We start from the raw sequence: 12,033 nt of genomic DNA, 5'->3' as shown, positions 1-12,033 counted from the left end.
TAGCTTATAAAGATGTTGCAGTAAAAATAAAAGCTATAATTTGGAAATTCAGTTACATGTTCACATCATTTTCGTGTAGCTGTTAAAAGCTGTTATTTGCTCCTAATAGTTTCTGAAATATTTGAATATTCCAAAATACTTCTCTGCTCCCTGTCTTCTCGTATAGTTCTTATTCTGTACCTTCACAAGAGGCTGCTTCCTAGTTCCTGCTAGAAATATCTGTACTTTAAGGTGTTACCTAATGCTTGTCCTATGTCATATTGGCTGGAGGATCAAACCTAAGTTTGAACTGCTCTATCTTGGTTCAGTGATATTCTGTAATTTCAACCCTGTTCAGTGGCCTGGTCTGAGCATCCTGAAGACCGCAAGCCTTTTATACTGGGTGCATCCATATTCTGTGTGCCTACTTGAGAAACGGTCATACACAGAAATAGGTGGAGACATTTCGGTTTGCATCAACAAAAATCTTGATGAGTCCATCCATTGACTAATTTCTGACTAGCTGTCTATTTCACTCGAAACGCTGAGGTTTTTATATGTATGTTGTTATTCTTTATGCTTTCTTTTTTCCTAATGGTTGAGTCTTTTCTCCTGGCATAAAAGCTACATACAAAATCTGGTGACTTTTTTGTTCTCCCCAGTAGGTGTCTCAGAGCTATCCTTAAAATATTAAGGAAATGAGAAAAACTAAAGGTCTTTTGATAGCTTTCTTACAGGTGCTTCTAGTTCTGTCTACAGGGCTAGATGAAGAAGTGAGATTTCAACCTTTGGTTGAAAGATGAGGTAATGAAGAAGGACTTAATAACTTCACAGGACTCAATAAATTTAGGTCTCAAAGAGTAGAGAGAGAGGATAGAAGCATGCTGCTTGATCCATCAATATATTAAAGGCTTTAGTAAATTTTGAAGACTGAGAAAATTCAACATTTTCTAAGAGGTCAAAGACATCCGTTAATGATAGCAATAGTTGAAAGATGTTGCTGTCTCTGGTGAAAGATCAGATTGAAATTTCAGCTGACTTTGAGGAAGGGCAGATGCTGACGCCAGAAAGGTACATTTGAAGAAAACATCAACATGTCAGGGTCTGCAGCTGCATCCAGCCCTTGACAGATTTACTTTTGGCTATGTCCCTTTTTGGCTGCGTATGAGATGCTGCTGAGCAAACTGATGAATTGGAGTGCCTAATGAGGCATAGTTGGGGGATCTCAATACCCATGTGTGACTTAAAGATGAAGTAGCACTAAACTGAGCTGAAAACCGGGGTATTGCTGATCACTCAGGTCACTGGTTTGAACTGGTATGGCAGTCCCTAAGATCCTGTAGCAATGCAGGGTACACATGGCAGCGTGAATACAAAGCAGATTCTCTCCTGGCCATGTATGTGGCCTTAGTTTGCTGCACCCTCACCAGAGGGGACTGGGAGAATGCAAATAAGAACAGAATCTGCCTTTCAGAATATTTAATACTCTGGGGCTGAATAAGCCAGAAACTGCACAGTTCGATTTTCTTTGCAGAACTGACAGGAAAGCAAACAAATCCTTTGACTTGAATTTTATATGTCAGCTTTACTGGCTGCGGAGCTGCTTGTTTTCTGTCTTCTGGCTCCAAAGTCACTTTTCCTTAGACTTCCATTTGCAGAATCAGCTGAAGACTATGAGCCTGCTTAAATAAAAAAGTATTTTCTAGATATGGATTGTTTCTCAACTGAATATTTACTTTTATATATAATATGAATATATAAAAAGTTATTTTTGTAACCTTCTGGAATAATTTAATTTTTATTGTATCAGTTTTATGGATGCTGATATCAATGAGAAATCCTGCTTGGGACATTAGGAAACAGAAAATATCAGACAGTGGGCATGAAGGCTACAATCCTACTGCTACAGGATTTAGTCTGTGAGAAGAATTTGGGAAGCCAGACTGGTTCCCAGCTATGTTATGTGATTATGCCGTGTACACTGTCACATAGCTGCCACTAGCTTGCAGCATAGCAACACACTGTACACTGCTATGGAATCGAGCTCTCCGTTGATCCTTCATCTGCGGGAAGCTGTTGCCTCTTGCATTTTCCTGTGAGTTCTGCTCAGCAGTGAAAACCCAGAAACAATTTATTTGCCTTCTGCAGCGATTTGGTGGCTACAGATAGCAGAATCTTTAAAAAATGCTGTTGAAAGACTTTGAATATTGACATGATCTGGGAAACACTTTGTGAACAGAGGAAGACGGGAAAGGAGAGAATGTGGAGACTACATATGTTTTAGTTGTAAAATTCTTGTAAGTTAAAGTAAGAAAATAATAGAACCTATGAAAACAACAATTAAGTGTAAGTGCACTAAGTGGTACAAGTTAACTCATGTAATTCTGCCATTCTAGCTTATTGGAAACTTTTTTTTGTTTGCACATCAGTTTTGTGGATAGGCTCAGTGCTTCTTTGTTTGCTTGTTTGGTTTTTTTCCGCTGTTGAGTCTTTGGAAGTGGGCAGAGACACTGCTGGAGTTTAGGAGGCCTTTATCCTTTAAATATGCCATACATTTTTACTTCAGGGAGCAAGATTCTGAAAGTAGGCTCGAATGTCGATGGAGATTGCTTCAAATAGGTATTGGAGTTTTTTGCATATATGCCTTTAGGCAGGATTGAGGCCAGGGTAGGATATGTGATCTCAGCTGTGGTATTCAATTCTAGCTTTGTGTCCCCAAAAATCATCTTGCCCTGAATATTTCAAATGCTTCTGATTTGTTTGTATCATCCGAAATATTGCTAGTGGCAGGTATTGTGGTGGTATTTTACTGCTCAGGACATCAGCCTTTCTTGATACAAAGAAAATTGGATAAAGCTGTAAGCAGATAGTATGAGTCAATGATTCTCTTCTGTAAAAAAAAACCCAACCCAAACCAAAACCAAACAACAAATGGATCAAGGGGCTTTCTTAAAATTGTCAGGATATTGCGTTTGACCATGTAATGGAATAACCTGCAGCTCTTTGTAAGGGAAACGTTAGAAGTCAGTGTGCTCTCCCTCTCCAGCCAGATCAGTCCTTATGTGTTCCAATTTGTTCTTCTTCCCCAAGTCCCCCTCCTTCTTTCTGCCCTTGCCTTAGCTTGTTCTTCCTGTACCATTTTCTCCTTCTATTTTTCACCTGTGTTAAGTGAATGAGTCAGTGTATCTTTTTCTAAACTTCAGAGTGGAAACTGGCAAGATTTTATTTGTTACAACAGAAATATTAGGGGTTGGAAAGAAACACAGTTCAGAACCTGTTCTGTTACCAGTGCTAATAGCAGCAAAGCATCATCATTAGAAAATATGGTGGAGTACCACAGAGAGAAAAATAATCTCGTCATGTTCTCCGTTGTGGAGTGCTGAAGTTACAATTGAAGTTAAAACTTACGATGGCCATTAAGTTTTAAACCTAAACAAGTAGAATAAAAAAAATGTAAAAAAACCAATCCTACCTTTCAGATTGTACTCCATTGACTGCTTGAAAGGTTTGGTTTAAATGTCTTGATCCTGGAATAGTAAAACGACACTTTGCGAGTGGTTTCTTCAGGTGCCCACACAGGGTGTAGGCTGTCTACTGCAAATAATGTGGAAATATAACAACCTCCTTTTCGTGCCATTGTGAATTTTTAATTTAGACAGTGATCAAACAAATCACTTGAGTAGTATGCTCATCCCCTTGAGCTGAACTGGAATGCTAACCTGCTTAAAGTGACCATGAGCTTGCCTGCAACAGTGGATTAGGACTCATGTGAAGTGTTTGTACTTTAAACAACAACAATAAAATCAGAAAATTTTCAAATGTGCAGCATTATGGGAATTCTTTTTTTCTGTGCTGGGAGCCAGAATATTTATAGTATCAAGTAGAACTTTACCTTTACTGTATCATAGAATCATAGAATAGTTTGGGTTGGAAGGGACCTTTAAAGGTCATCTAGTCCAACCTCCCCTGCAATGAGCAGGGACATCTTCAACTAGATCAGGTTCCTCAGAGCCCTGTCTGAGCCCTTGTCTGTATGTTTGTCAGAAATTTCTCCTTCAGATTTTCACGAACTTTGAAATTTAAGGAATGCCTCTGGCATTGCAATAATATTCTAGGTATTGCTAAAGCTATTGTTCTTTCAGATATGTGTGCTCCAGGCTAAATGGAAAATTCAGCAAAATGTTTTCTATTAAGAATTTAGAGACACAGATAAATTCATGAGATAATGACAGAATTAGAATGAAACAATGCAGGTGCTTTTTGTCCTTTAAAAATATTAATATTTTCTGTGTTTCTTGTAGTGAGTAGAATGTGGGCATATGCCCATGTGGACCTGTGTGTGCTTGCAAACCTGTAATGAATATTAATTACCAAGTTGAGCTAATTTATGTGAAACGGGCAATGTATTTTGCTGTGAATTTTAGAGTTTGGGCCATGTGCTTTGTTTCATTCTTGGCAACTCTCTGCTTGAGTGACAATAACTTGAGAAGTCTTGGTGCAGCTTATATTACAAGCCCCAAATCCAGGCAGAGTTTTGGTTGCTCCGTTCTTGAAACCTGCAAGGCTTTTCTTGTAAGAGAATGAGGTTTTTACTGGCCTTGAGATCCCTTTCAGTAGAATTCTCCTAGGATCTATGCCAAGGCAGTTCATTCCTGAATTCAGCATCCATAGGTAGCAGGGATGGGGAGGAACAGTACAAGGCAATTTCATGGTCATTGCTCTTGCTGCTGGTTTTGGTACACTATCCTTGCATATATATTCCTTACAATTATACTTTTCAGAATTTGTGGGTAAACTCTGAAAAGTTCTTATAAAATTCCACTGCTAGCTTTCAGGTTTCAAAGTACCCTTGGCTGTATATTTTCATCGTTGCTGTTGGCCTACAAAGTCAAGAAGACAACAATGCGTGATGTCTGACCCATAGGAGATATTTGGAAGATTTTCGATTAAAAGCCTGAAATATGACTGAAAACTAAATGCAAATTGAAGTGCATTGAATGCACCCGATATCTGATGTGACTCATAGCTAAGTAGAGCCTGGGAACCCTTGATTCATTGTATTGCTCTGTTGCCCTACAGCAAGTCACTTAACCTGTCCTGTATGCTACCATTTCATATCCTTCTCATAGCTTAATGTTTGTGTGGGCATTTTGGAGATTTATAGCCCTATTCAATCTTATTATACTGTTGCAAAGAGTTGAGAATGTTTCTGTGCATCTGTTAAAAGGTGCTGTCAGTACTTTAGGTGGAGTAAATAATCAAGCTTATGAAGAATGAGTCATTGTGTTTTCCTATTTTTAGGCAACCTTTTACTGGGGTCGTCTGGTGTCTCTTTTTACCTTAATTCTGTTCTTATTTGATATAGCTGTCATTATTAATTACCAGGTAGATTCTTCCATTTAATTTTTGTTCCAATCTCTAATTAATGTTACAGTGTAACTCTGTCTTGATGTCCTTCTTTGTTTTGTGTAAGCCATGGCCTAAACATTTATGTGTACAATGAAAGTAAAATGAAAAATAAAATCGATGGCCTCTTGCCACATGTTGAAAGGATGCAGATTTTATTTTGCAAATGCAAGAGATGTAGCCTGCTTAACTAAACTTTACAGTGCATTCTTATCTCCTGTGAATTGCTTTTGTCTGCTTAACAAATTTTGAAGTAGTAGGTTAGCTGTAGGGTTTTCTATTAATTTCTAATTGGGTTTTGTTTGTTTATTTTAAATCTTCTAGGAAATATGTTTCTATAATTCCCTGGAAATTTAAAATGAAAACGTCAAAATGGAGAGCTGATTGGAGTCATAGCTATTGGTAAGTTGTAAGCTACCATTGTATCATGTCAAGTGATAACTGATTTCCCTGTGAACTTCTCTGATGCATGTGACTGGCTTTTGCCCAAAAAGTATGGTGTGTTTTTTCTTTAAGAAAAAGGAAAAGCAATGAATTAGTGAAACTGTTTGCCTATAATGTTGAAACGAGTGCCAAAAACTCAGTCTCAAACAGTGGATATTTAACAGAAAAATATGTGCAGAAGCTGGCTTTCAATTGAACCAATAGTTCATTTTCTCTCTCAGACAGAATCAGGCATAAACCATTCTATATTTGTACTTAAACTAGAGTTAAAAATATCCCCTTTTCATTGTACTTGGAGCTTTTTCCTCTTCTGCTTGGTGATAGCTTGGAACATTGCTGTTAGCCCAGCAAATTACACTCAGAAATCTTAATTAAATACTCTTTTTACCATCATCTTTGCTTAGCAACATCCCTTTTGAGATATTCTGGGAAACTTAATATTTGTCTGGTGTGTAAAACAGTGTTCGTAAATCAAGGAATGTTGCCACATCCTGCTCGCTTATGTTGTTTAATGCTTTTTATATTACACTTTTTGAGACAGAAGCATGAAGCCTTATATACCCAGTCACTCCAACTTGTTGCACGAGACAACTACAAGTGACCTGAGACCCAATCTTTGGAATATGGCTTACCATGTTGGTGTAGATCATTAAAGCGAGTGAATAGTATCTACATGGTTGTCATGGATCCAAGCAGCAAGTAGTTTTCACATTCCAAAATAACCTGGAATTTAAACAAAATCATTAGGCTCTTAGAAGCTCCTATTTGCATTTTCCATTTAATTTAGTTGCTGAAAAACATGCTATCTTAAGTAATATAGTAAAAATCTAAATGCAATACCCTAGGCCTGCTTTGGCATAGACCCTGGATGTGCTTCACACCTGGGTCTGTTTTGTGCAGGATAAAATAAACCTTTTGGACACTAAGCAGTTATTTCTGTATTTACCTTCTAGTACTGCTGTTGAATCTCTTTCTAGGTTTTTGTTTTTTAAAGTTGTATTTGTTCTCTGCTCAAAGTGTGCGTGGGATGCTGCTTTCTCTGCGCAGGCTGGACAGTTGTTGTTCTGATCCACCTGTTGTCTCCATTAGGAGCTGCCACCCTCAATTTTTGAAGCACCGTTCACAGTTTCTCTGTTGTATAACATTGTGTGAAGCTGACCAGCACTTTTCATAAGAAAAGAGCCTCCTTCACCCTAAGGATCAAAGAGAACTAACACAAGTTTTACTCAGACAATACAGGGTTTAACTCTTTCTTCCCAAAATTCATAACTTGGTCTTCCAAGCTGGTCTGAAGATCAGTTGGTTATAGACATTACTTCTTTTCCTTTGTTGGTCAAAAGTATTAGAACTCCATGCTGTCCCAACAGTTTCAGAAAATGTTCAGCTATTGACAGTTGTTTTAATTTATGCCCTGAGGTTTGCATTCCCCTCACAGTTTCCCTCCCTTCTCTAATAGCCTTGGCCCTGCCCCATATGTGCTTTTGTGGTATTGTTCAAATACTTTCTCTGCTGCAAACTCTGCTGTCCAATGGCTTTTTTGGGGTCTTTTTGATCAGTTCAACTCTTCATCTCAATTCAAATTTCAGTGGAACAAACCTCTTATTTCCATGCATTCTTTGTGTTTCTTCCCATGTGTTTCATTATAATTGTTTACATATGGTTGTATTAATGTGCTCTTTGCGCAAGGCAAGCTGAGATGCGTTTTATATGAGGGATACTGTATAAAATATAGGTCCACTGCATGTTGATGGTAAAACTGTGATTGACCTTGCTAGGAGTGGAATCAAAGCCTTTAAGATTCTGTTGCATTGTCATGTAATGGAGAAGCTTTGTGAAATCAAAGCTGAATTTGAAACTCTTAAACTGCTTCTATGAATGTTGGAGTAAAGAAATAATCTTTCAACTGTAAAACTGCACGCTTCTCTCTTAGTTTCTATAGGGATGAGGAGAAGTATGTATGTAAATGTATGTAACTATAACTGTCTTGATTTATTGGGGGAACTGAGGAGGAAGAGAGATGAAAAGTCAGTTTTCTTTATGAAAAACACCTAAGAAATATAATCATATTGAGATTAGTTGTTCTATCGATCTTGAATTCAAAAAGGTTTTCAAGACTTTTTGTGTATTTATTGGTATGCTAGTTCTTGAATTTTGTCATTATGCTACTTGTAAATATCAGACCTGTCACTATATATGAAGAGCATAAGCAGGTAACTGAGATACCATTCACCTGTTACCACTTGAAAGAACACTGTTTAACAATTCTTCGAGATCTGACCAATGTCCCTGATTTGAGAGCCTCTTCAGTAACTGAAAAGGCACAGGTTGTTTCCTGAGTGGTAAAAACAAGCTGATGAAAGGAGAGCTCTTGATCCACAGCTGAAAATAGGTAGTAATCATCTGAAAGAGTTCTGTGGTCTTGCCAGTTCCTGGGTGCATGGGCTGAACTTCCAGTCACCACCTGTGTGAGTTGAGTTGTGCTCATTTTGCCATAAATAGAAAATGGTGTAAAGTGCTGGTGTGTTGGACTGTAAGCAGTGGTATGTTCAAATATGTACAGGAGATTCCTGGAGAATTACCACCTTTCCATTAGGTAAGTCAGCTTAGGATAGTGCTGTCTGTTTAGTTGATCTTGCAGCCTGTTATCACGTGCCTGTTTGTGTCTAGATACAGGTTCTTAGCTATTGTTGTCTTTTAGTGAGGCCCCTTTGGATCACTATCAGAAAGAGATATTTTTATGTTCTGTTTGCTCCAGCACTGTTGTAGACCGTGCTGCCACTTTCTGTTTCTTCCTGGCAACTACTGATCATGAGCTAGTTTAGACGGTAGTATCCTTGTTCCTAGCAGGCTTTCTGCTGCCTAGACTATTAATAACAACAAAATAAATGTGTCTTATGTTTCATGAAGTGTTGTACAAAATAGTAAAATAATTGATTGAAAGGGAGCTCCAGAGTTCATCTGGCCCAACCTTCCACTCCGTAGAGGTCAATATGGGTCTACAGTGTGGTATGAAGCGTATAACCTCCAGCTCATTAATTCATGGAAAGCTTTGATCTTTATTGACAGTGTCTGCAACAGCAGCATATGGCTCTGCTGGGCAGGTGATGCAGTGTCAATATACTCTGTCTGTGTTTGTATAGTTCTTTATTGGTAAAAATCTCCCAAAGCCTAGGGTGAAAGTTCAGCATCGAAAACTTTTCACTTCTGTAACAGTTTCCTGTTCTTAGCTTGGGTGTTAAATGTGTTCTGGTTGCTTACCTCCAGATTTCAGCCCAAAATGCCAGCAATCTCTCTCTTGTTTAAAGAACCTAGAAGAAGAAAATAACATACTGGTGTATTGCTGTATATTGCTATTTGCATATATCGCTATGTGCTATGGCAATGCAGAGACATTTGTCTTCCCTCGAGAAGAAGGTATTTGTGGCAATTTCCCTGGCTCCGGTGTTAAAAAGAGAATTTTTTGTTACAGTAGAATACACTGTTCCTCAGGTACTGCTTTCTTGTTTTAAAGTTTTTGTTGTCAGGACAAGCAAAATAATGACTAGATAAGAAATGTCTTATGAGTGGGACCTTTTACAGCTTCATCCTGAAGGTTGCTTGGGCACAGAGATGTTCAGATAGATACCCAATTCCTGCAGAGATTATTCAGCCAGCACTGAGAAACCACGGCAATCTGACAGTACTCTGCATGGAGCAGCTTCCTTTTCTTCCTTTGCAGGAGTTGAGGACATGCAGCCTTTCTTATGATCAGAATCTGAAAAATCAACCTACCAAGATGCTTAAAAATTAATTAAGGGGAGGCAGTGAGCAAAACCAGCTCCTGGTTCCTGCAGCTGTCAGTGCCCATAAATCAGCTCTGTTTTTCCTTTTGAAGCAGGACAAGAGCATGAATTTAATTAATGGGTTTGACTTGCTCTGGAAACACACGGTAGAAAAATTGCCCTACCCACACCTTTCACAGATGCTGTAAACATACAAATGTTATTGTGTATTTACTCATGAGTGCTTTCCAGCATCATTGTGTTAGACACAGTCGAATGCCTCAGGCAGGTGGCGAGCCAATGACTGCAACAAATCCTTGTTCTTTGGACACCCAGATCAGAGCCACAAAGGAGCAGCAGGTTAGCTCCTGGTTTCTTGGTTCCACCCGAGTTCTGCTCAACAAAGGCATTAATAATGGCTGCTACAGAAAACTCTAGGGGAAAACAGACAGTGTGTGTTTTGTCTGTTCTCTATGATCGAGAATTTAATTATTAAAAAAAACCTCAACTAGATTTATCCCACCACTCTGTTTAAAAAAAGGAAAAAAGCTTATTCTTTTTTAAACAGTGCCTGCAATGGACAGGAAATCTCTGCATTGTTTGATATTTCTTGTATTTCTAATTCTACCTTGTTATGTGTAAAGAAACACAGAAACTGTGAGGCTGGATCAGACCCGAGTTCAGTGCTGTACTCAGCATCAGATACCTCAGAAGAAGTTGTGCAAACACCCTGTGGGGAGCTGGTATTATGCAATTTTTACATTCATTCACATCAAACATGGCTTAACTCTCTGAGTTTGAAGACTTACAGTCTCCTAAACCCTTTAACTTTTTAAAACTTGAATTTGATTTTTGTCATGTTCACTGTTGTGATGATGGATAGTGTTTGTTTTTTGCTATGGAAACCTCATTACACTCTTTCCCTCAGTAACAAATTTATAGCAATTGCCCAGACTAGTTATGCTGGAGGAAGAATTTTCTTTGCATTAGTCCCTTTTTGATCTGATTGAATTTCCCCAGTATTTATACTATATAACAAGATGGTTACACTTTCCCTTTAGTCCACAATGCAGTGTAGGATTTTGCTGTCTAGACAGCTAGAGGACTTTGAAAAATGGATATTGAGAAATGCAGCTTTTTTTTAGAAGAAAAAGTTACGCAGAACGTTATTTGAGCTCTTCTATGTGGATAGGTCTTTTTGGTTAGCATGGATGTCTGAGTTGTGGAGTTAATCTCTGAGTAAAGAAAATTGGAAAACAGTGATGCTTTACTCAAATACTGAAAAATAAGCTTGAAAAATACTGAAAAAATGGTTGGACGTTGCTTTATATTCCCAGTGTTTCTTACAGGTATGAGAGCGTTTTGGAAACTTTAGATGCAGAACGGCATCCACTCTCCTGGTTTTTGCTTTAACACTGTGATGTTGAACTATCAGTATCAGGTCTAGTTTTTTTTCTTGGGAGGGAGGGTTGTTTCTTGCTTAGAGAGAGTTTTTGGGCAGGACCTAACTGGAGATTCAAGGAGAACTGGGCTCCTGAATTTCAGAACAACGTTACCAGACCTGTGGTGAGTGCATTTATGAATGTTTATCTGGAATTTAAGATTCGGAGTGAGTGTTAAGAGTGCAAGCCATTCTATATTTTAATAAGGCAAAATCTCAGACCTCTATTCCTTTCTCTGTCATGCTCATATCCTGACAAGATCCATGATCCTTGGTTTTTAAACACTCATGCCAAAACAAGAACATCCATAACAAATTTCAGTCAAAAAATGCTTCTTCTTTTCTAAGTTTAAATACTTAAGCACACATAACTGTACTGGCCAGACACTGACATCGGTAATTCTGGGAAACGTTCACAAAGAATGCCAGACACCGGGCGACTGGTGCACTATCTCTTTGTGTTTGTTGTAAGAGAACATTTTTTCATTTAACTGTAGAATAAATAGTTTAGCTTTCTCATCTATATATAAAAGCTTTAATCAAAAGATTTTTTTAATTTCCTAAATTATTATTAAAGCTATACCTGGCAGCATTTTATCATGTAAAAAAAATCTTCTTCAGCCTGATTTCATCAGCACAACTTCCTGTAAAGGCTGTGTTGCACGCGCTGGCATCTTATGTAGTGATGGCTGAAGAAGTAAATCATCATTCCCAGCTATTGGCCTTATCTCAGTACTGGTTAAGGCCATTTTCAGCGCAGGGAAGGTGGAAGAGGCTGTGTTTCTTCTTTTCCTTTTAGCAGGGGTCACAGCACATATTAATGTAAACTGAAATTTGTTGCAGTTTAGCTTTCATTGCTGCATGTTCTACGATGACTTCTCCATGGCAGTGGGCCTTCCTCCAACGGGAAGAAACTTGTGTGGTCCTTAAGCTTGGTCAAAGCTGGACTTTGAGTCACTCATACTTGAGTGTTAGACTTGGCTCTGTGTTGTTTTATTGCTT

General features: G+C 38.3%; 1 protein-coding gene across 4 annotated transcripts in view; it reads right to left on the bottom strand.

The window, feature by feature from the left end:
* The window catches only part of PGCKA1 (PDCD10 and GCKIII kinases associated 1), a 46,467-nt gene that overhangs the window by 16,629 nt on the left and 17,805 nt on the right, over window positions 1-12,033 (bottom strand). For 3 of the 4 annotated variants that reach the window (XM_074587785.1, XM_074587784.1, XM_074587787.1), the window contains exons 2-3: window positions 9,088-9,137; window positions 6,462-6,552 (exon numbers count right to left, since the gene is read on the bottom strand). In XM_074587785.1, coding sequence (XP_074443886.1) covers window positions 6,462-6,479 — 18 coding nt within the window. In that variant the 5' untranslated portion in view covers window positions 6,480-6,552; window positions 9,088-9,137. Of the gene's footprint in view, window positions 1-3,451; window positions 3,507-6,461; window positions 6,553-9,087; window positions 9,138-12,033 lie in introns of all 4 variants that reach the window. The other variant, XM_074587786.1, reaches the window with a different exon arrangement.

This window comes from Larus michahellis, chromosome 5 (genome assembly GCF_964199755.1).
Source record: "Larus michahellis chromosome 5, bLarMic1.1, whole genome shotgun sequence".
NCBI classification, from domain to species: domain Eukaryota; kingdom Metazoa; phylum Chordata; class Aves; order Charadriiformes; family Laridae; genus Larus; species Larus michahellis.
This window is presented reverse-complemented; position numbering and strand designations above follow the sequence as displayed.